Source organism: Caretta caretta, chromosome 21 (assembly GCF_965140235.1).
Source record: "Caretta caretta isolate rCarCar2 chromosome 21, rCarCar1.hap1, whole genome shotgun sequence".
Classification (NCBI taxonomy): Eukaryota; Metazoa; Chordata; order Testudines; family Cheloniidae; genus Caretta; species Caretta caretta.
In genome coordinates this window covers 7,924,962-7,949,958 of record NC_134226.1, presented here as the reverse complement: position 1 = coordinate 7,949,958, position 24,997 = coordinate 7,924,962, and the positions used below count along the sequence as shown (strand labels likewise).

Genomic DNA, 24,997 nt, shown 5'->3' with positions numbered 1-24,997 from the left:
CATCTGGGAATTGGCCAGCTGCCTAAGCAACTAGAATCCTTTCTTCTGTAAAGTGCTACACACCTGTCTGCCAAGCCTGGATCGTTGGTTGCTTGCTGAGGGCCCTCTGTGTTGTGAGAATGGTTATTACCAGGGAAGGTTTTTTCTTTTGTTTTACTTGCCATATAGATGCTGCACAGACTCTTGCTCTCGCAAAGGATCAGAGCGTCGATAATCCAAGCCAAGACCAGCTGAAGGTAAACCCACTGCCTGGTGGTTTCTTTTGTTGTACAGAGCGGCCCCTTCTCTGTACCTGTGCATGGTGGACTGCCAGAACTTTTTACTGCTTGACTGGTAGGTCTTCGCCTTCCTTAAAAGTTCTTGGGAGTCCACAGACCAGGGACAGAGTGACCCTTCTCTGTTCTCTTCATAACAGAGTTCCATTCTCTGGGCGCGTTTCTCTGGGATGTAACACTTCCTGTCCTCAGTCCCTCCAGCTTGCACTGTGTTTGGATTTTTTTTGTGAGTGTGTGTGTGTTGTTTTGTTTCTCCCATTCTTCAAACAGATTGAACTTCCTAAAAGCGTAAACTGGTTTTGCTCAGTGGGATCATTTTCGAAAGCTTCCAGGCAGAATCTGAAAACCTGGGAAAAATCTTTGTCTAGTCCTAACTTGTTTTGGGCATATACATGGGGAATAATACAGTTTGGTATGGGAAGTGCCTATGCAGTCTGGAGTGTGGGGGTGGTGGGGGATGAATATCACAAGATTACTGCATTAAAGATGGCAACTTTTGGTTTCTTGCCAATCTTGAGATTTTTCCTGGGTTGAAAGTACTCCTCGTGTGCTGATAATAAATCCATAGCAGCCTTCTGGAAAGGTTAATACTGTGTGTTGTGCTCAAAAAACTTTTATTCTTCTATGGAACTCCTTGGTGTTGCACTGCAGCTGGTGACTCAGAGTGGAAGTGCTACATCCCCTTGTCCCTATAAGCTCTGATGGGCTAATGGCTGTCTTTTCTGCCTTCCTTCAAGCAGACTAGCACAGGGAGAAGCTCTGACACTGAGGGAATAGAGGACAAAAGTGGTGCTCCTGCTTTGTCTACCTCACAGCTCAACTATGGAAACTACGAAGGTGAGTGCAGGTTGTTTCCACATTGAGGGGCAAGCACAAGCCCACCTACACATTTGTGAATACTGCACATGGTGCTCTGGATGGGAGAAGCCAATCAGAGTAGGATGCTGGGAGAGTAATAAAAATCCTATTCGCAAAAAGAAAAGGAGTACTTGTGGCACCTTAGAGACTAACCAATTTATTTGAGCATGAGCTTTCGTGAGCTACAGCTCACTTCATCAGATGTTGATCAGGTGATTCCGCAGTTTCTTTGAGAGCGTGAGGCACAAGCTGTCAGCATAGTCTGTGTGGTATGTAGATTGTAATGGATTTTTGACCTTCAGTCCTTTTGGTACGATGTCCATCTGTTTGCATTTGGAAAGGAAGATGGTGTCTGTCTGTATCTGTACAAGTTTCTTCATGCAGTTGATAGATTTCCACTCCATACGGCTAAATGCAGTGCCTTGCATAATGACAGGTTTCAGAGGAACAGCCGTGTTAGTCTGTATTCGCAAAAAGAAAAGGAGTACTTGTGGCACCTTAGAGACTAACCAATTTATTTGAGCATGAGCTTTCGTGAGCTACAGCTCATGAAGTGAGCTGTAGCTCACGAAAGCTCATGCTCAAATAAATTGGTTAGTCTCTAAGGTGCCACAAGTACTCCTTTTCTTTTTGCGAATACAGACTAACACGGCTGTTCCTCTGAAAAATCCTATTGTGGAAAGTAATCTTCCAAAGTCATGATTTTATGTGCAAAGATTTAGAGAACCATAAATATCTGCCGTAGGTATTGCATAATGTACATGCTTTTTAGCCCGGATACTTGGCCTCATAAATAAACAAACACTTGGAGGAAATGGCAGGTTAACACCAAACAGGACATCTATCACTAAGCAACGCCACCAAAAATCTTAGAGGGGTATTTTAAATGCTGAAATTATATTTGTATCAATTTATCTTCCATGGGGACTTTGTCTTCTAATTAATTGGAATACAGACCGAGCTGTCTGCAGTCAGTACCCGCAACCCTATCAGAGAACTGAATAACAATAGTGTTAAGTGTTGCTGTATTTTTCATCCATCCTCATAACTAGAAAATTCCTCTCTTGAAATTTGTTTTAATGTCTCTTGGGGCTTTCTTGCTAGTTCAGTGGCATGCGTATTATGGGATATGGAGGGTTTGTTTCCTTTTTGCTCATTACTCCCAACTCCACCCTGATATCAAAGGGTCTGATGTTCAAAAACTGGCTCCTCTGTTCGCAGGCTCGATTATTAGTTAGTCCAAATGAGGATGGGTAGATATTTACCTGATTGCACGTAGAGGTGGTCCTTGTCTGTGCCTTCAAAACAGCAGGCCTGAATAAAGAGCTGGAGTGAAAGTTCTTTGGAAATGAGGCCCCCATGTGTTTGGGAACAAAGGTTGAATTCTGTGGGCTAAAGTGAGACAAGGAGTGAGAAGACTGACAGATTCCCTTCATTTTGAAGAGTTTCTGGCTGGGAGCCTTCTCATGGAATCAAGGAGAACTCATTGCTGGAAACTGGGGCCAAATCCAAACCTGGTGTGACCAGATCTAACTCATCAGTTTAAGTGTCAGTGTGCCCAGTTTATCGAAAGCTGAATTTGTCCCCAGTGTATTGTACGAGTTTTATTTGTGCACCAGGTTTCACAAGCATGTCCCTGTAGGGAGTGTCACTTCGAATCTGCAGTGTAGTGGTGGTGTTCAAGGGGATGGTCAAGGGAATCAACAGGGCTGTACTCCGTGTCCACATATGCGCAACCTGTAAATAATGCACATGACTGCTCTGCTAAGCAACGTGAGCATCCAAAAGTACAGGAGGTGCAACATGCCAGTGTGATGCTGTAATAAATACAGCCAAGGGCTTGTTAACCTAGCTCAGGCAGAAAGGTATGGAATTAAAGATTCTGTAATACACAATGTATTAGACTTGGATGGTTCTGCTTTGCTGGTGCCACAAGCTGCATATGCCTGTCATGACCTAGATTCTACTTGGCTTTTGCAGACAAAGACTTAATAGAAAACCTCTCAAAAAGCAAGAAGCCCAAACTGGATCTGGTATTTGAGGAGTGGGATGTAGCTGGCCTTCCATGGTGGTTTTTAGGAAATCTGAGAAACAACTACAAGTCCAGAAGTAACGGGTCAACAGACATACAAACCAACCAGGTAAATGGATACTTTAAACAGCTAAAAATGCAGTGTATTCTCTTCCTATCCACTCTTGTGTGGGTCAAGTAAATATTCCTGTAGTCATTTTTTTCCCCACAGTTCAGAGTCTGTCCAAGACCTGCAACTTCTCCCTTCTATCTACCCAGTTAAAAGTCTTTTCATGAATGCAAGGTTTGCTTTGGTATGTCTGGACAAAATGTCCCCGCTCCCCAATGTTTTCTTCTCCATGCCAAAGTGTTGACTGTATTTCAGTGGTGCCGTGTGCATATATTCTGTGAAGGTCATTGGGATCCTTTGGGATAAAAGTCACTAATATATAATGAAGATATATGTAGCATGCTGGCTAGCCTGTGTCAACTGTTAACAAGGGGACTGAATTGTAGAGCTGGTCAGAAAATGGACACTTCTGAAAAGGTGTCTCCATTTTTCAGCGTGTTCTACTGCATTGCTTGTCACCCCAAGAGTCACTGAGAGAGTTTGAGTGGGGAGAAGTCTGGTATAAAAGAAGAGGAGAGCATGCATTAGGGCTGCAGTTATGCCCCCTCTCTCCTGTTGAGAGCACTGGAGTTCCGTATACCCACACCTGTTGAATCACTAATATCCCAATACATGCATATTTTTCCCCATCTCCTTTCTACTAGGACATAGACACTGCCATTGTTTCAGATACTACTGATGACTTGTGGTTCCTCAATGAATCTGCGTCTGATCAATTCAATGTTGCTGTCAAAGTGGAGACGGTGGACTGTGAAGAAGTGGGGAAAGAGAGTGAGAAAAAGGTATCTCCTAGTGATACACAGTACGGCTGTGTTAGCTGATCTAATTTATGTTGCAAACCTTTGCCATTCATTTCTCTTCTCCTGTTCTGCTTCTGTATTGGGAACAGTCAGTCCAATGACCAGCCAACTTTGTAAGCCTTCCTTAGTAAAGGAACCCCCCTCAATAGTCTCTTGATGGGATGTCCATTAGAACCATTTTTCTCAGAAGCTGTCAGCTGTTGGGAGTCCTACATCTCTGCTCGTTTTGACCCATTGAAGTCATTTTTGAAGGCACACAATCAGCTGAAAATCACACTTCTGAATTTTTTCTCTACCATTACTAGAGCCATTACTTTAAGATTCAGCACTGAAAAATATTTTTCTTGTGCTTTTTTGCGAAAACTTTGTGCACAGTCAGTTTAATGGTTTAGGCCTGATCCTGCAAACTTTGTCGATGATCAGCAGGACCGGTCACATGAGTAAAGTTACCCACATGCATGTTTGAAGGATGAAGAAAAATCCACAAATACATTTTTAGAAAAGTCATTAGTGAGTTTTGCATACAATTCTAATAACTTATTTACTCTTCCTAGTTGATTGAGGTTACGTGTACTGATGACCTCGAAGATTCTCAGTGCCTAAGTGACGACACAGATGTAGAAGCTGCCTCTGAGGTATTCATCTTTAGCTCAGCATCCCATGCTCTGAGTGTGCTGTGCCAGCTTGTCTGACTAAAATGTACACTATTTGTTGTGCTAGGAGAATGTTTACTATATCCCTTTCAAAAGCCATGATAAGTGCTCTGTAGCAAAAAAGTACATTCCCTTTGCTTGGTCACCTGTATGAAGTTTAGGGGTGTCTCTCAGTCCAGTTTGCTTTGAAAAGGTGTCGGTTTAAATACTGACACCAGGATTGGCACAAAATGGCCCCTTGTTGGCAGCCTGAAGAGTAGTCAAGCATTGAATGGGCCATGGAGACGGAACACACCACTCACAACAGAACAGTCCCTTCGCATGCAGGTTTAGGCAGTGTTGCTGGGCAGTGTGGAAGAGTTTGCACAGCCTACAGCCTGTGCTGTAGCTGTTCCCTGGCTAGATGATTCAGGGCTTTCTTCTGTGTTATGCTACGGCCTCTTTACGCAGCCAGAATTGTGTAAATGGGAATCGGGCCCTCAGTGTCTGGCGCTGTCAAGCCAGCACTAAATTAATTAGAATGAAAAAAAAAAACCTGGTTTTGTTATGAGAGATGAAAAATGTAAATATGGATGTGTTTGCACACTGTTCTAGGGCCAAGTCTGTATTGCAGTCTGAAAGGAAATCTGGGATATTATCCTTGATGAAAATTCAGAAGTATAAACTAAGCCCCCGGTAGCCAGGGAAATAGCCAGATCAGAGTTAGTCATATCAGAAAACATGCTGCTGAAATATTCTGTATTCCAATCAGAGTTCCACTGTATCCTGAGAGCTCCAAACCAGCTACTAAACTGCTGGTTGCTTCAAGGTGGTCCCCAGGATGGAGAGAGAATCCAATTGTCACTCTAATCTGTTTTAGTTACACACATGGCTCCTGTCACAGTAGCATCTGGGTGCCTCACCATCTTTAGTGTATTTATCCTCTACATCCCATGAAGGTAGGGCAATGCTGTTATCACCAAGTTACAGATGGGGACCTGAGGCAGAGAGGGATGAAGTGACTTGTGCAGGGTGACAAAAGGTGTTTGTGGTGGAGCAGGAATTGAACCTGGGTCACCCACAGCCTACTTAGCACTTGAACTACAGATCCAGCCTTCTTCCGCATTTCGCCCTTCGGTTTCTGAACAATGTGGAAAAGAATTGTACCTTTTGACTCTTCTCCAAGAGGCATCCTTCCTAGTGTATCTTAACTGACACCAGATCTATGTTCTATCATCTGTGCTCTTTTTTCCCCAGTCCTTGCAGGCTCTCTTTTGAGGGTTTTGCTGTATGTCAAAAAAAATATGTCACACTGTTCCTTGCAGCTGGCAGAGCCAAAAAAATTTTGAGCACACTTTTCTAGACTGTGCTGGCTTGACAAATCTGATTGACCCTGGCATAGGACAGCAGAATTATAGCTCTAAACTTGAGTAGCCATTGCCCTTGGAATATAGGGTAATCAAGTAAGCCACTATCAATTGTGTAGATCCAGTAGATGCTAAATAATTAATGATTCTGAGAAATACACTTCTAACCAATTCAAGGAGCTATTTACCCTTGAATTTAGAGTGGGGCACTTAAATTTCAATAAACTGCACAGAATGAGAACTTTACTTTCCTCCAAAGACATGAAAGTTGAGAGGTGGGAAAAGACAAAGTAAACTCTTAAGCAGAGGGCGTGAGTCTGTAGGTGTTATGAGCACGGTGAAATGTTTCTTAGGCTCTCTAAGTTGCCACTGTGTATCATGCATCTGGGAGCCTTGACACACTGCCATTTTTGATTACTCTTCTTTGCTGCTTCCAGCACATAAAGGAAAGCAGCCTTAGCAAGAATGCACTGACTTGCTCTTGTTTTTGTCTACTCCGTTCATTCTTCAGGACTGCTGGCAATGCACCAAATGCAAGAAGTTTAACTCTCCAGTCAAACGGTACTGTTACCGCTGTTGGGCCTTACGGAAGGACTGGTACTCTGATTGCCCCAAACTAGCTCATTCTCTCTCTCTGTCCACCATTGATACTATTCAAGGCAAAAAGGATGATGAGGGAATCGATGTCCCAGACTGCAGAAGGACTGTGTCTGCTCCAGTTTGCCGACCCAAAGATCTGTACACAGAGGAATGCGAGTCACATGTAGACCCTGGCAGCTCCATGGAGTCCCTGGGTTTGGCAGAAGAATGCAAGGGCAAGGACCAGGAGCCACAGATGCATTTTGGTGAACACAAAAAGGAGGAAAAAGTAGAATGCCAAGAGAATATAAAAAATTTGTTGAATCCCTGCCTTCTATGCCAGAAGAGGCCACGGGATGGGAATATTGTCCATGGAAGGTCTGCTCACCTAGTGGCTTGCTTCAAATGTGCAAAAATGTTGAAGAAAGGGAGATTGCCATGTCCAGTGTGCAAGAAACAGATCCAGATGGTGATCAGAATCTTCATGGGATAGCATGCTGCTGCAAGGTGCTTCAGGGATTTAAATGGTCGCTTGTCAGGGGACAGCTGCCACAAGGTTTACGTTGGTGTCTATGGTGCTGCAAGGGAGGCTAACCACGTAACTCAGCTAAAGAACAGGGGTCCCAAACTGACAAAGGAAGTTGCGGAATCCCAGTAATGAAATTAAACAATGTTCAGTTTTTAGTGTCAGTTTACGTTCCTGGGGCCTGACTGATCTGCCCTGGATTTTAGAATTTCTAAATCCTTTTCTTTCCAAGGTCTAGAGATGATGATTTCACCCGGATGGTCTTGTTTTCATAACTGATCCTTGCAGAAGCCAGATGGTTAATGAATAAGTATGTAACTCTGGTTGGTTGTATGCTCTGCAGTAAGCTAAACTCTGTGCAGTGCCTCAAAATAGAAAACACAGGGCGGGAAGAGCGTGTGTCTGTGTGTACATGTATGTAGGCTGAATTCTCCAAGGATTAGTTCTCAGAAGAGTAATGGTAAACGGGGGTTACAAAACTTCTGACTCTCTGCAGTATTTTGTAAGATCAGGATGAGAGACTCCCCAAAATCCTTAATGAAAAACAAACCTCCCCAGCGTTTAATCAATATGTAAACCACCCTGTATGATTTAGCAGTCATGCAACAGCAAGGTGTCATGTCTTGCTTTCTTACTGGATCCCTTTTAATTAAGATATAGAGTTGGGGGGCCAGTTCCTTGGCTGCTGTCAATCGGCATAGCTCAGTCAACTCCATGCTAATTGACACCAGCTGAGGATTTGGGCCTTAGGTGAGGTGTGCGCTTGCAACAGTTGTGCGTGTACATGTGAGCATTCTAATGCTCATAATTAGCTCCTCACACCAACAGCTGTTTTAACTGCATACCTGCCTTTTTTAAGCTGGCTGATCATTTGAGAAATGTCTCTATTTAAAGTGCTGAAGAGATTTACTAATGACTAATGTGCAATTTTGAAAAATAAGGTCGTCTTAGTATGCCACCTGACAGCTGGTTTATCTAAGGAACTCTGTTGTGTGGTGTTGGTCACATTTGGACCCTCTTAAATTTGATGTAGTTTCTTACAGGTTTTAACGCTTCTCAGAATCCTTCTGCGGTATTCTTATCTGCACAGTGCAATAGAGGGTCCATCGGCCATTAGAACTCAGCTAGAATTTGTAGTTTTAAACTGTTGTTAAATTCTTTCTTAAAGAGCACATCCTAGTATCTGCCCAGATCTTTCTCAACCCCCATCTGCAGGAAGGAGCTCCAGGGGTTGGAAATCTGTGAAGACTGCCTCATGGAGAGCATCCTCTATTGTCCCTTGTGGAGGTTGGTCAGGGTTTGCCCACATGGAGATGGCTGTGGGGTGCCTGTCCTCAAGCCTGGGGGATCTGTAGGGGAACAGGGTCATTCACATTCCACTGGATCCAAACTACCGGAGACTCCCGCCTGCAGCCACAGCTACCCTGAGGACCCCTTAGGGTTTGAGTAACTTCCACTGGGCAGGTGGAGAATCACTGTGCAGCACAGACCTCGGACCATGTGCAGAGGCATCTGCAGGATGCAAAGGGAAGAGACTGTGCTATGGAAGCACACGATCTTACCAAGTGCAGGGTCTCCTTCAGGTTAGATCATTCCCCAACAGATCTATGCATATCAGTTGGCTGTAAAGCAGGTATATAGCCCTTCTCCTGCTGCACTTTCCCTTCTCTCCTGCAGAGCCAGAGCCACAAATACAGCGCACTATGTAGAGTGAATTTACTTACCCCCGTCCCTCCTCAAAACACACACTCCTTTTAGCACCTTTGTTTTATTTCCTACTTATTTTAAATAAATAAAAATCTAGAAAAATAAAGATGGCCAACACCTGTTAGGTCCCATTTAGCCCAGCACTCCTTGGCCATCACAGGTTTGCTCTCAACAATCTGTTATCCAAGGCTTTGTCCAGGCCTGTTTAAAATAACTGTAGGGTGGACTCTGTCACTTCTCTGTTTTAAATACCAAGAAATGTGCATTTGGTGTAGCGTCTCAATACACTGGGAAGCCATACTTCTGTGTCCATAGAATACACATTGAAGGGCTGCGTCTTCTGCTGTGAAGACTATGCTCTCCTCCAAAGAGGTGGATTATTTGATCTAGCAGGTGTTTACCCTCTAACTGTTAAGATCCACATACCTGCCTTCTGCTGTAAAGTGTCTATCCAGTGCAAGTTGGGTGGGGATTCCTATTACTTGGGTCACCTAGACTGCCCTGTCTCTAGCATGTGGTTTGGGGAAGATTTTGCCTCCCCCTTCTGAACCATCACTGCCAGTCATTGCAGCTTGTGCTGTACATCATAGCCTTATTGCCCAGAGTTCCTGAGGGTGTACAGTTCAGCTGGGCCTGAAGAGCTGCGGGAGGCTTTACATATTCACAAAGAACTGTAGTTTCCTCTCTAGCGACATTCCTTTTTGATATAGTATTTTTATTGTAGTCTCTCTAACTCCCTTCATCTCCCTGGTAGAGAGACAAAGCAGGTACAGGCCCCCCACAAGGTTCCTTAGAGCAGCGCTTAGCACACTGCTGCTGAAGCAGCTCTATCTCCAAAGTTTCAAATGGGAAGGGAAGAGAGAATATATAGCATTGATTGATCAGTACCCTCTTAGCTATGTTGTATGCAGAGAGGGCAGTGGCTCTCCTCTGGTTTAATCTTGACCTTGGGAGGAGGAGAGGGGAACGGATCTCTTTTCCATGGTTATAATCCAGGCTTTTCCTCTCTCGCTGTTGATTTGTGGCTTTTAGTTAGAAAGTGCTTCTACTTGTCATAGACTGACCAGCACAGCACCAGTCCTGGATGTACTAGCTGACTAGCAGTGCATCGGGAGCTATGAGTGAGCAAGTCTAAGCAGAAATGGGAACCATTCCAGGCCACTAAATACTTGATACTCTTTCAGGTGGTTCGCAAAGCAACTTTTTCCTTCCTTTTTTCACTCCCTCTCAAGTCAAAAACCCAGTCTTTACCATGTGTTCAACCCATTCGTAACAAGCCAGCCGTGCGTCTGCATCTGCCAGGGAAGGTCACAAAACCCAGCAGCACCAAAACCACGTTGAGCTTATTCTTCTTCTGTAGGGACATCGGAGGAGATGGGATGTGTGGGATCAGAGCTATCACTGCCAAAAGCACACCAAACCTGTTGGTGATTCTGCCGCTGTATTGACTTGATGTTGTTTTACCGTGTGATGATTACTGTGTCTGTTTTTGTTTGCTGTACATGTACAAATGGAATGAGCTTTGTTTTTAAATCACAAGTTAAGCTGCAGTGCACCAAATTGCAGTTTCACAATATTGTTTTGCAAACAGGCCAGATCACCGACTGGTGTAAATCAGCATAGCTCTAGTGAAGTCAGTGGCGTTATGCTGACTTACACCGTTGGGGGTTCTGGCCCCATATCTGAAGCACACTTGTTACTGTCTTGCTGAAGGGTCACTAAAATGAAGCTGACGCACCTTTGCCTTCCTTTGGGCCGTTGAAGATTCAGCAGGGTTTCCTTACAACAGTATAGAAGTGGGAACTGTTGGTTACGAGCTAGCTGCCTTCCTTTCTTTTGATGTTTGTGCGCTCGGCAAGGTGGATGCTTGGACGTAAACTTGAAAGCACATCTTCTGGACACTGTGAATTTTGTTTGCCCGGGTGCCTTGAAAAAAGTGCATTTTGTTAAGAGTTCTGTTTGAATAGTTTTCAGACCCAACATGTTGTGAAGTGTGTAGTCCATGTTGATCAAAAAAGCCTGAAAGTACAATGTATTGGGTCAGGTGGGGATATAATATCCTTACTGAAACCCTATGAAGATGTGTAATATATACAAAGCTTGAGATACTTGCTCTACTCAGTGGCTAAGAGTTATAAGGAGTCTAAGCGGAAATCCCCTTGTGTCAAAGGAAAGCCACAATGAACATTAGACAGCTTAGAGATTTATTTTTATTATGTAGCAAATATAAAAGTGGTGTTTCAGAAGCATCAGCTTCTTTTTCTTACCAGTATAACTATCTTGCTTAAGGATATGATTTTTTCCCCCCTGAAATAGTTATACTGGTGTAATGCCTCGTGTCGATGCAGGTATACTGGTATAAAGGTACCGTAGTCCGATGTAGCTTATTCCCCTTCCCATAGATGCTTACACCAGTGTAACGGTGTCCACACTAGGGGTTCATCTTCACTACCAACGTCAAAGTGCTGCCGCAGCACCAGCGCTGGGAGAGAGAAGAAACCACCCCCACGAGGGGAGTAGCTACCACGGCTCCCAGCGCTGGGGCACTGTCTACACTGCCACGTTACAGCGCTGAAACTTGCAGCGCTCAGGGAGGTGTCTTTTCACACCCCTGAGCGAGAAAGTTTCAGCGCTGTAAAGTGGCCATGTAGACAAGGCCTAAGAGGGTTCATAGAATCATAGAATATAAGGGTTGGAAGGGACCCCAGAAGGTCATCTAGTCCAACCCCCAACAGCTATATGTCTTATGGTTGTACAGCTATATGTCTTAATAGTTAGAGTGGTACAACCTTTCTGTATAGACAAGCCCTAATTCAATCAGAGCTGCCGTTTTACTGACATTTCCCAACAGGAAGTATGTTCTCATGCCTTAGTTGCAGAGACAGGACCCAAAGTATTTCAATAAAATACCTAGCTCTTGTATAGCTCTTTTGATCTGTAGATCTCAATGCGCGTTACAAATGAAGTCAGCATTTTACAGATGGGAAGCTAATACAGGCACCAGAAAGTTAACCACCTAAATCCAGAATTAGGCACCTTAATTCAGTGCCCTGATTTTTCGGAGCGGCTGAACACCTGGATCTCTTGTTCACTTGAGCGTCAGTTGTGAGCTACTCCACATCTCTGAAATTCTGACTGTTTATAGCGGTGCCCCCTTTTGGAGCCCAGGTTGGAAAGGGTCGGCCAGGGAGGACAGCTGAACGTATGAGAAGCAGTACAGTTGCCTGAGGTCCTGTTACTAAAAGATAATTGGTGAATGTTACGCATGTTAAACGACTGTTAATACATTTTAAAATAACACAGCTGCTTTGAAAATGACTCCTGCTTCCATACATCCCCTGTGTCCCAAATGGTCATTCAGCTTTCAAGGTGGCAGCTTCCTCGTTCATTCTTAACTCTTTGTATTCAGACAGTTTACAAATTATTTGTGATGACTTTTCTCTCTAATAATATAGGGTGACCAGAAGTCCTGATTTTACAGGGTCAGTCCTGATATTTCGGGCTTTTTCTTATGTAGGCATCTATTACCCTCCACCCGCTGTCCTGATTTTTCACATTTGCTGTCTGGTCACCCTGTAATAACACTTAATAAAGTGCTATAAGAGCTAAGGTGCTGTGCAAGCAGGAATCCTTCCAACAACCCTGTGTACCTATCTGAGAAAGTGCTTGAAGATGTCTGAAATATTGTGTAGGTAGCAGGAATGTTTTATGCTCTTGAATAACAATAGAAAGACCAATTCCCTTCCATAAAAGGTAATTTCTTACTAAATCCCCTAAGCACCCTTCCCCTGTTTTGCACCTAAATATATTTTCATCCAGGAAAAGTGAAATATCTATGGAATACATGCTCCCTACTTGTATCATAAAGCTCACCAAAATACTTCTATTTATATTTGCACTATTTTACAATGCTTTGATTGGAGTAAATTCATGACTTGTTTGTTTCCCATGCAAAATATAATTGACATTTGAAATCTTGTGATAGGGTAACTTAGAAGGTTTAGTTTTTAATTTGTACTGTGTTTCGGCAAAGCTTAAATAAAACCTTTGTTACCAGTATAGCAACCTTATTTATTTCACTTTGTGTGTGTACATGTGCAGCTTAACAGATCAATAGGAAATCCTCTGCAGCTCAAGACCCTCTTTCATATGAGTAACTTATTTGCTTGTGACTGTAGGAGACTGAATGAGAAGATCTTGGAAACAATTGGACTGGACTAGAGCAAAGTATAGAAAAAGTACCCTGAGACTTTCTATTGCCTTGTATGGTACAGAGTACCATTTAGGTAACTGAGGTGATTATGGCTGGTTAGGGCAGGAGGTATGGGCCAGATTCACATCTCAAATTGGTGATTTCGTTGAATACTGTGGGGTTAGACCAGATTTATAGCAGTGTAACTCAGATCAGAGTCTGGTCCCGAACCTTCTGTGACAGAATGGAATGGGGAGAGAGTTTTGTCTAACCTGAGATGTTAGGAGTGCTGTCCCTTTGTAAATGGGTGGGCATGGAGGAAGCTTAGGTATCTGAAAAGAAACATACTCCTCTATAGAACATGGGAATGTAAATTTCACCTAACTAGGTATAGGGAGCTGCTTGCTAGAGCTGCTCAGTCATAGTGTTAGGAAATCTCAGCTGCCAACTGTGCAGCAAAGCTGGCGTCACTGAGGTACGTGGGTATGTACCTGTGGAGTGTTTACATTGGCATGAGTAAAATTTAACTGTTTGTGGGACATGCAGTCCACTTGATTAGGGTTATCTCCTATTCCTGTGAGTGTCACTCGGTAAAACGATAAAGACACTGGTAGCTGTAATGTGGGTTTGGTAGAGAGACAAGGGAGGGGTGAGGTAACATTTTATTTGACCACCTTCTGTTGGGGAGAGAGACAAGCTTTCAAAAAGAGCTTGTGTAGCTCGAAAGCTTCTCTCTCAACAACAGAAGTTGGTCCAATAAAAGATGTTAAACCCCCCCCCCCTCGTCTTTCTAATAACCTGGGATGGACACGGCTATAACAGCACCACTGTGCTTTTATTGTGACATGATTATGATTTGTGGTAGCATCCCTGCTGTACTTTTCCAGACATTCAGGAAAAGACAGTCACTGTTGGAGGAGCACAGTCTAAGTACAGGCAAACAGGTGTCAAGGAAGGGGAAAAGCAAGAGGGACTCTACACAAATTAACCAGATGCATTAGATAGATATAAAATATTCTCAACTACATGTGTTATATGTGTCAGATACTCATGGGGGTGATTTATCACTAGTCACTGGCCCAGAAGGAGATGCAGCTTCATAATAGCAGATGGAATGCTCCCTAAGAAAAATAAATAAATAAATGCAACCGGTGTTGGTGAAAGGTGGCGGAATAAAAGAACTGGAGACTGAGTTCTTTAGCCATAGCACAAGGATGGGGCAGTGGAAGCTTGCCCACATCATACCGTGCTCTGTCCTCTCTTAAAAGGACCACTTCCTGGGGGTAAAATTATTGTTCAGATGCCACGCTGCCATTTAGTCATTGACCGTTGCCAGGAAGGGAGCTCTGCAGTGATGCTTCGCTAGCGAATACTTGTTGGTTAACAGCTGGGCTATGACCACCAACCATTTCAGATGCCAAACAGCTGTCGGAGAGCAGTAATTGTGCTCACAAACTAGCGATTTACATGGGAGAGCCTCCGGATCTCTATACTCAGTCTACTTGCACGGTCTTCTACCTAAGGCAGCTTTTTCTGCACTCTGCCAAGAATTTCATAAGCCTGGGCTTGCAGCGTAAAGCAGGACCTTCAGTGGGAAGATAAAAACCCAAGCTCTGCAGGGGGCCTTCCTGCCTATCTCCGGAGGACTCCTCACAGCCCCATGTGCATGTCTGGTCAAGAGAAATTGTCATTTTACAGGCTGGCAGAAACTTCTCAGATCTTTCTTACATGCCCCCCGCGCACACACTCCCCCCGCAGCATTGCTGGCACCTGTACACAGAGGGTGGGACGCTGCTCTTACCCTGTATGCAGAGCTGCCGTTGACATTTCTGCATACGGGTTCCGGTCGGTGTGTGATAAAAGAGAATGGACCCATCCTTAAGTAGAATTGCCCTTCCCATCTGCTATTGCTTCTGCACCTCTCTTCACCAGGCGAATCACATTGGACAACTAACCACTTCTCCGGGGTGCCTGCGTTGTGTTCTCTTGCCCGTTCACTCTGCCATTGCTGTGGACCCTACACACCTGCCACCAGTGGCCTCTGTCACTTGTAAACAATACCCTGAATAGTTCTTAGCATACCTGGTTCCCCTAGCTCCATCAGCTTTCCCTGACGAGGAGCTGTGCAGCAGCACGCTCACCTCGTGTCTACAGCTGTCCAGATGTTTAGAGCAGCCTGGCCAGAGGCAGGTAGAATCGATTTCAGAGAACTTGCGTCAATTCTGTTCCCCATAAGCTATGTTCTGCTGGTGAGATTTCCCTTCCCCTTCTCTACCTGCCCCTGGTTGAATAGCAGCTGTCTGTCACCAGAGAGCCCCGCAGGCAAAACAAATCTTCTGTTTAAAATGAAGCTAGAAAATGTATTGGAGCGAAATGGAATTGTTCACCCTTCCATCTGACTTCTGGAGAGGAGGACTTATCAAGTAGATACATCCAGTTCCTGTCAATGTGCTCACATCCTGTTAAGAGCAGCCGAACAACTGGCATCTGATCCTCTTTACAGACAGGGCCATGATACTTTCCTTTTGGGAGAGGTTGCTATTTGGCATTTTAGCAAACGAGAAGGGGAGCTTTTCTTGCATAGTGTGGTGTAGCACGTCAAGGACTGGGACTCGGGAGACCTCAGTCCAATTCCTGCATCTGCTTCTGCTCTGTGCCTCTTGCTTACCCTCCCATCCTTTGTCGATCTTGTCTGTTTACATTGCAAGCTCTTTGGGGAAAGAAACTGTGTTGTACTATACATGTGTACAGTACCTGGCACAAAGTGTCCCTGATCAGTTTTGGACCCTCTAATTTAATACAAATAACGATTCACAGCAACGGCGTCGTGCAGGAAAGCTCACTTAAAACTGGTGGAAACCTGCTTTTAGATACATTGGTGAAAAGCCAGTCGCTCCATTGCAGTCAGTGGATTTGCTCCTGATCACCCCTGGCACTGTCTGTGCCAGAATATTGTTGAAAAGGCACATGCTGACACGATGCATGCACTGCTATCCACTCAGCAATTTATAATGCCATTGAAAGCTGACCTCAAGCCTCTTTCTCTGTACTGACACCCAAGTGTTTCCAAGCCCTTGTAAGCTTACACCAGTTTGGGTTTCTTACAGCTGGATCCTCCACTCAGTGAAACGGGTGGCAAAACTCCCGTTGCTCTTCATGGGCGCCTTTGGCTGCTTTCTGCTCTTTCATACAGGTATATAGATAGGTCAATGCAGTGCAGAGTCTAGGTTCTCCCTTGTCTTTGGACTGACTACTGCTGCAGGAAAGCTGGCTGGCTGGCATGCCAGGTTGAAGCGAACTGGGGAGGGGACCGTGCTACAGCCCTATCGCAATCTCCACCATGGAAGTCTCCAGAGGAAAGCAGGCGGGAAAGGGAAGGAAGAGACTGCGTGGGACTCTCCTTTCCCCAGTTTACTGACTCCCCCTCCAAAGCAGGGACGAGATGTGGATGAAAAAGGCCATCACTCCCTGTGTCTCACCTACCCAGGAAAGGTGACCAATGCTTTGAGACCTGAAAGCCCCCAAATTTTGATTTTGTTTCCAAAACAACAACAAGACCTAAGTTCAATAGGAATGTTTTGTTTAATTCTAATTAATTCAGTTATAGGGGTGGGATTTAAATCTTTCCCAGCAGAATTTGCAACCCCTACATTAAAAGTAAGTAAACAAAAGCAGCTATTATTTGTATTGTGGTAGCACCCAGAGAACTCAGCTGAGCTCAGGCTCCATTGTGCTGGGCACTGCACAGACATGTAGTAAGAGACCGTCCCTCCCCTGAAGAGCTTGCACGCTAATCAGACAAGACAGGCAGAGCAGGCACAGAGAGATTAAGTGACTTGTCTAAAGTCACACCAGCAGTCTGTGGCAGAGCCAGGAATCAAATACCTAGATGACGGTGAACTGGACTGGGGCTCAGATCTGTTCCTGGCCCTGCCAAGGGCATGCTGTGTTACTTTGGGCAAGTCATTTACCCTCTGTGCCTCGGTTTCCCCTGTAAAATGGGGATGATGATACTCCTTTGGAAAGCATTTGAGATCTGATGAAAAGCGTGGTATAAAAGCTAGGCATTACTATTTGCTAAATCCTAATCCACAACTTTAATCACAAAACCATCCTGCCTTTCTAGCCTAGCAGAAAAATTGACTAATCTGTTTTCAGTGGCCAGCTGGAGTGAAATGTGAACACCCTGCTGTAATAATGCAGTCTACACTAGATTTTTAGAACAATTGCAATAAGGTAAGGTGAGGCTGACTTGAGGATGGTTTCAGAATCCAGCTTTTGATGCAATGAGCTGAAAATTCCCCTTCAGATGTTAGTATTTGACAATGGGAAGAGTTCCTTCAGCTGCTAAAGAGAAGCCTAGATTAACCTTCCGTTTGGTGTTGGAGCATAACTGTATCCCAGCAGCATTTTCATAAAGATTTGGGATGCCCAACGTGTGGCTAACTGGTGACCTCCTTCTGTAACAGCAGCAGGTGCTGAAAGCTAATCAGCTGGCCAACTCCCAACAAGTAATGTCTGTTTATCTGACAGGGTAGATTCAGGGATGAGCAAGGGTGGTGGTGTGCATTTAGTTTTGATGTTAAAAATTAAACAAATGTAGTGGGGCCTTCAGGATCCTGGCAAGTTTCTAAGGTGTCACTCAGTTTTGCAAGGTTTGAGGCCAAATTCCAAGTCTGAGTATGGTCTTGGGGTTAAGGTACTGAACTGGGATTTGGGTATAATTCCCAGCTCTGCTACAGACTTCCTGTCTGAGCTTGGGCAAGTTGCTTTGGCCAATATTTTCAGGATGGCTGAAGAACCACAGCTGGAGCCACATTTTCAAAAGAAAACATCACTGTGAGTGCTGGGCAGGTCTGACAATCTGGCTTTCATTTAGGTGCCTGAATGGGAACTGAGCTCTTTTTGAAAATTGGGCCACAATTGCAGGTGGTGAGCCCTTGAAAATCTGGCCTTTACACTCTCTGGGGCAGGATCTCAGTTCACTCCTCTGGAAAACGGAGATAATTTTTCCTTTATCCTGCCAATAATAAGCTCTTTAGGGCAGGGACTGTCTCTTATTATGTTCATTTACAATGCCTACTGTAACCCAGTCCTGCTCTCAGTTGGAGCAACTAGGTACTGCAATAGAAATACATAACTCCATTGTGCCTGCTTGCTCCATGCCTGAATGTTCTTTTGAGTTTCCCAGTTTTCGGGCATTCATTGCAATCGATCAAGTCCAGTTGCAAGGCCATGCAGCTCTCCAGTGGTTTAAGTAAACAGTGGGTGTGGCACAGAGGGCAAGGGACATGTTCAGTGACCAAATGCTTCAGGTTAGCAAAATGCACTTCTGAAAACTTCTGCCTCCTGTTGTATTTCATGCTCCCAGCTGGCAGCTCTAATGACAGCTGTGTGGTTGATGTTGGCACCACCCCTCTCTGCATTTTTCTGGGTTCTGGTGTCCGCAAAACACCCCATTTTAGAACTAAAGTAATTTACTAACTGCACTGAAGTCTATGGGTGATGTTTACATTTGCATTAACGGACAGCAAATCTCCCTATAGATGCTGAAACAAGAGAGGAAGGTTGTTGTGTTTGTCTAATCTTAGCCTGCAACACAAACCCAGATCGCAAACAATGCCAGAGCCAGGCACCCTTAGGAATAGAAGCTGAAGCAGCACAACTGCTTAGGGTTTTAGCAGCGGGCTGGAAGGTGCAACCAGCAAAAAATGAGGTACAACAGTTTGCTGCCCTAGTGATGTGCTAATTGGAGATCGGTTAGTTTATAGCACTCTCCTTTCTATCACAAGCCCATCTCCACTGACCTTTTCTAATCCACCGGTGAAGGATTTTAATTGTAGCCAAAGCCCCAGGCAAAAATTGTCTCTTGCAATACACTTGGTGGGAAGCTGCAAGCTGATACTATTGTTTGTATTCCAGTGACCCCCAAGTGAGATCAGGTCCCATTGTGCTGGGCGCTGTCAGACACACAGTCCCCACCCCAAAGAGTTTAAAAGAGAAACAGAAAAGACAGCCAGAGGAGGGACTATTATTAGTCCTTGCATTTTTTGGGTCTTCATTACAAGCCAAATTCTGTAGTTCTTAGCCAAAGTGTCACTGAATTCAATTATGACTACTGCTATTACCAGCAGAGATCAGGGCCCAGTGGTGCTAGGTGCTGTACTGCTTCCAGCAGTTGACAAGAACGTCTGAGGAACAGTGGGGGGGTGGAGGGGGGGAAATAAACTCAGACGTTCTTGTCAACTGCTGAAAATGGCCCACCTTGATTATCACTACAAAAGGTCGTGTCCCCCCCCCCGCCCCCGCCGCTCTCCTGCTGGTAATAGCTCACCTTAAGTGATCACTCTCGTTACAGTGTGTATGGTAACACTCATTGTTTCATGTTCTCTAGGTATATAAATCTCTCCACTGTATTTTCCACTGAATACATCCGATGAAGTGAGCTGTAGCTCACGAAAGCTTATGCTCAAATAAATTTGTTAGTCTCTAAGGTGCCACAAATACTCCTTTTCTTATATCACTATGCTCCTTGGAGTCTCAAGGGCAAGGTTTCCGGGGTATAAGCAAGAGATCCCCAGTGTTTAGCCTGGGTTAGCCCAAACGAATATGTAGAGCTTGCTTATTACGGAAACCTCTGTTACCTTTTGAAACTTATGACTAACTCATCTGTGTGTGTGTATGTTTATCTGCTTTAACCTAGTAAATAACATTCTTATTTCCTTTTCTTATTTCATAAATCTTTAGCTAGTTTGTTATAGGATTGGCTACAAGCATTGTCTTTGGTGTGAGATTGACGGTTTGTGCCCTGCCTCTTAGCAGTCTGCCCTGAGGTTGGTCCTCACAGTCTTAAGCCACGACAGGGTGGCTTGACAGTGACAAAGGAGCAAAGGGTGACTCTGAGGCAGTCCGGAAAGTGGGGCCCCGTCACTCCCACTCTCCTTTCCCTTGACAATTGCAAGCTACCCCTCCTGGTTTCCAAAACTTCCCCTGCTCTGTCTCTAGGGGTGGAGCCGAGAGCTGGAGTCATACTGCAGTCTCACGGATTTCAGTGGGCACTCCAGGCCCTTGCTGCTAGCAGGGCAATCCCCAGGTGCCCCCTAACTTGTCCTCAGTCTCCTCGTCTAACTCTTACCTCCCAGCAGCAGCTCTTAGGGAATCAGTTTATTCCTGTCTTTGCTGGCAGCAGGATGTTTTATTTATCTCCTCCGTGACTTTATCAGGATTGAATGTTCTACAGGTGCCACGTTCATACATCTTCTCCCCCTCCGATCTCGGTAGTGTAATGACTGTGTCCAGATTAAATATTTACCATCTCGTCTGTACTCACTCGCTTCCCTGTTCCATTCCTCTTTTAATTAAAGATTTACTACGTGGGCATTGGGACTTCTTCTGGACCTTCAAACCAGCCTCCCTTGTTAGTTTTTTTTAAGTGCTTTGTTATCCTAGCTCTGGCGGAGCAATCTGTAAATTAGGTCTGAAAAACTCACACACTTATACCGCCTTGATAAATCGATGCAGCGCTGAGGCAGGGAGTGTTTGGATAACGCATAGCAGCAGCAGCCGTGTGCTGCCAAGACAGGGATCCTAGCATGGATCTGTGGTGGGGCTTTGCTTTCCAGAACACACACATCTGTCTGTGATTCCAGCCAGGGTTTGTGGGTTGGGAGGCAGAATCATCATCCAAGGAGTCCAGGAGCGGACGTGGGGCCAGATTTTCCAAAGAACTCATCTCTCATTTAGGCATCTAAACAAGTGGCTGGATGATTGGAGACCCAGCACGTTGGACATGGAACAGATCTGAAAACCTGCTCATCAGTGTCACAGAGGGAGCTGCTGGGTGCAGCGTGCTTCACATCTCTGGCCACCTTCGTCAAGCCAGAAAGAGTCGAGGGTGCTTGGTCACTCGATTATCTTTTTGTTTATGTTTCTACTCCTGCTCAGGATCTCTCCCATGTTAAAGGCCTCGTGATCCAAAAGCCAAGTTCCACTCATCGGTGCAGCATGACACTAGCTAAGAATTGTGCCCCTCGTAGTGCAACGGAGGCTTCACGGCTGGAAACCCCACAAGCTCAGTTGTTCGGGGATGCCTGTGGGTTTTGTTGGGAGTGAAGGAGGGTGGGCTCAGCAGGGGAGCCATGCGCCACCCTCTATCCAGAGGCCAAGAATGGCTTAAAGGAGCCGCTATCGGGAAAGGCGGCCTGGTTTGTCCACCATTTGTTTGTTTGTTTGATTTTATTTGAGGCCTCAAAGCAAGCTCCCTCAAATCCAAATGCCGAGAAAGTCTGACCCTAAATCTCACAGCGTGGGCCCAGCGCCACGCTGGGCTGAGCTAAAGCCTGGCTCCAAACACCCATGAGCTGTGGGGGACCACCATAGCTTCGGAAAACCTCTGCTAACACCCAGCCCCTCACCCCAAGAAGGACTAAGGGACAAGGAGACCTTTTCTCCTTGCATTGCCCGTGCCAGTCATTCCACTTGGCCAGAAGGTGGCACTGTTGCCCCAAGCACCGCTTGGCATGGCAGCATGACCATGGCAACTGAAAACACTTCTCCCATCCCTTTATCTGAATAATGTCATGGGTTGAGGGAAGCGCAGTCCTGGGGGTCGTTCGTTCTTGTCTCTGAGCTGCTCCTCAGGGGGCTTGCGCCATGGTGGCTGCATGTGGGGCAGCGGAAGTCACCCTCCAGGGATATGGCTGTTATCGCTTCTAATTGGGCTTGGGGCCCCCTCAGTCTCCATCCACCCAGCCCCCAGCAGCACATCCCCCCAGAACCCTCACAAGTGGGGTGTTCCCCTGGGGATCTGCCAACTGCCTTGCTTTCCTCCTGTATCCTAGCCCAGGGGCTGATCTGCATGGGGGGCAACCGGTCACATGGAGCCCCCCGCTGCCTGGCAGAGCCCTGCATGAAGGCCAAGGATGCACCTAGCAGTATAAAAACTTTACGCTGTTTGTTCCCACAGCTACAGTTTCTCTGTCACTTCCCAGGAGCTACATGCTCACGGTTGCACAAGGCATCTGGTGGAGCTGGGAATATAACTCAGGTCTTCTATACCGCAAGCCTACACCTCCCTCCCCAGGCTGTGACTAGATTAGATGGGACCCCATGCAGAGACCAGCAGCTACACTCTGAATTGACAGGAGATGCCAGTTCAAAACCAGTGCAATTGCTACCCCTCCTTCTCCCTTCCCAGCCTCTGCTAAGGAGCCAGTCCTGCACCCGTGCCCTTGGAGTACTTTGCAGAGAGCTAGAGCTCTGTCCCTCAGAAAGGGCTGCCTGCAGCAGTGTTCCAGTAAGAGGTGTGTGAAATGGGTTTAGATCAAAGAAAACCTGGCCTGGACCTTCACCTATAAACTTAAACAGGAGACACATTGCTTTTTTTCATATTGCTGCCCTTCTGTGCTTCCTGATTCTGTCTGCGATCCGGGGTTGCAGGCCCCAGCAGGGCTAGGCTTACAATTTTCATGGCTCCGTGCTGCCAGAGGTGGGGATGTGGATTGTGAATGGACTCCTACCTCCAGTCCCACCAGCACAGGGAACACTGGGCTGTGAGTCCCTCCTCCCTTCAGGCTCAGGAAGGGCAGGCTGGGCTACCGGCTGCTGAGTCTACCAGGACAGCAGGGCCAGAAATTGCCCAAGAGCGCTGCCCGCACTGATATTTCTACAGTTCTCGGGAAATCAGATGAGTCGGTGCTGCCATCTGGGTGCTCTGCTGCACCCTGTCTTGTGAACTCTTCCCAACCCTCAGTTGTCAATTTAAAACATCAGATTGTCTGATTTCAGTTGACAAAAAAGAAAAATGTGTGAGTTTTCAGTTTTGTTTGTATTTGTTTATTTTATGATGAAGTCTCAACATTTTTCCTGGAAATTTTTTGGTGAAAATGAAAAATGTTCCATCCTCATCTAAAATTTTCAAAGGCAAAACCAATAATTTTCCATCCATCTCTGTTGCCTACTGGAGAAAGGTCCACTGCACAAGATACTGAAATAGCCTTCAACTTAGGGAACATAATCGCTGGTACACCATCAATAGTATTTCTATAACATATCATCCGTCCAGCCATACTATATTTGTATAACAGCCTGAACAATCACTAAAACGAAGAGCAAGCCAAACGAGGGTGACCATTTCAGCTTTATTTGACAAAACACTGACAGAAGTCCCTACTGCAATGTCTAAGCATTGAGAAGTCATGGCAGCTTATTCTCACTGACTCAGCCCGGTGTTTTCACAGCCCCAGAGCCAGGCGCCCAGTTCAAGGTTTGCTTGGCTTATTTATGTCTTCTCCACTCACTGTAAATGGGAATACAATCTATGCTTCCATCAGGGTCAGTATAATTATCCCCTGATGTCCTGATACAGCAGATTAAAAGGGCACATCAGTAATTCAGGCAGGAGAGGGCTTAAGGGCCTGATCCTGCACAGTATCAAACACCTCTTGGAAAGATGCTGAGGCCATTTCAACTCCCCAAGTGCTGCAATTTACAGGAGGCATGCAGCACATTGCAGGATCGGGCCCTATGTGCCCATGTATTTGGTCACAGAAATGTGTCTAAAGAAGCAGCGGCTATAGTTAAAATCTTGCTGATTAAAAGGCTGCTCTCCAAGTTTAAAAAAACCCCACAAAACAGTTAATCCATCCACCCATCTTCCTTCCATGTTTTATTAGATCAGTGCTCCATTGCACTAGGCACATACACATAGATGCAATCCCTGACTCAAAGAGCTTACAATCTAAATAGACAGGATTGTAAGGAACATGGAGAGGCGACGTGATTTGCCCAAAGTTGTCCAGGAAATAAATTGCAGAGCCAGGACTAGAACGCAGGTGTCCTGACTCCAGTCCAGTGCATTAGCCCCTCTAAATCCACCACTGACTCACTTTGGGACTGTTCCTAGAGTGATTTATATCTGTAAGTAGGTAATTAATAAATATGGTGCTGGTAGATGCCATTCAACGATATATAGTATGTGTGACGCTGGTAGACCAGATGCCAGCTCATGCCAAGGTCCCCATGCCTCAATTGAACATGGAAAAAATACACAGCTGGAGTGAGTCTAATTCACCTGTGTGTTAATATTGTTAAAATAGGTATTAGGATTACAAGCATGTGTTTAGACTTTATTGAACGCATGTGAGTTGCTGCGTGCATTAATCTCACTTAGAACAACATCTGTATCCCATATTGTAAGCACTTGTAGTGAAAGCCTCTGTGACTGTGTAAACCACCAGACAGGAGAGAGACATTAACTAGTGTGAAGTGCCGGTCTCCAACAGAAGGTGTTATGATTGCCCAACAGTGAAGGTCCATCAACACCAAACAGACTATTGTGGGGCATGGAAGAGGAGAAAAGACCTTTGTTCCTCTGCTCTTCCCCACTGCCCCCATAGAGATGAGTCATACTAGTGGATTCCTCCCATCAGCTGAATTTGCCAATCAGAGCACACAGGATAAGGGGAATAAAAACCCCACACAGAAGGAACTGAGTACCTCTGTGCTTCTTGGACTCTGGAGGGCAAGGTTTCTAGGTATAAGCATGAGATTCCAATCTGCTTAGCCTGGGTTAGCCCTAAGGGACATAGAGAATGTGCTTATGGTAGAAGCTTCTATTACTTTTGAAACTTAAGATTGTGATTCATTTGTGTATCTATGTTTACTTGCTTTAACCTTGTAAATATAACTCTGTTTCCTTTTCCTATTAATAAATCTTTAGATCCTTATCTTTGGAGTGAGCTCTAAGGTGGAACCGACCTGGGGTAAGTGACTGGTCTTTTGGGACTGCGAGTAACCTGAATATTGCTGTGATTCTGGGTGTAAGGGACCATCTATTGCAAAGGCACACTCATCTGGGTGGTGAGAGAGATTGGAGTACCCAAGGGGACTATCTGTGACTATCCATGTTTAAGCTGTTTTA

At 45.2% G+C, this 24,997-nt stretch overlaps 1 protein-coding gene across 6 annotated transcripts in view; it reads left to right on the top strand.

Annotated features, from left to right (window-relative positions):
- MDM4 (MDM4 regulator of p53) overlaps positions 1-24,997 on the top strand; it is a 92,783-nt gene that overhangs the window by 21,911 nt on the left and 45,875 nt on the right. For 2 of the 6 annotated variants that reach the window (XM_048826253.2, XM_048826252.2), the window contains exons 6-11: positions 169-236; positions 1,013-1,112; positions 3,114-3,274; positions 3,919-4,056; positions 4,629-4,709; positions 24,797-24,839. In XM_048826253.2, the coding sequence (XP_048682210.1) occupies positions 169-236; positions 1,013-1,112; positions 3,114-3,274; positions 3,919-4,056; positions 4,629-4,709; positions 24,797-24,839 (591 nt within the window). Of the gene's footprint in view, positions 1-168; positions 237-1,012; positions 1,113-3,113; positions 3,275-3,918; positions 4,057-4,628; positions 4,710-6,584; positions 12,945-24,796; positions 24,840-24,997 lie in introns of those variants that run through there. The other 4 variants (XM_048826250.2, XM_048826251.2, XM_075121948.1 and 1 more) reach the window with 4 other exon arrangements.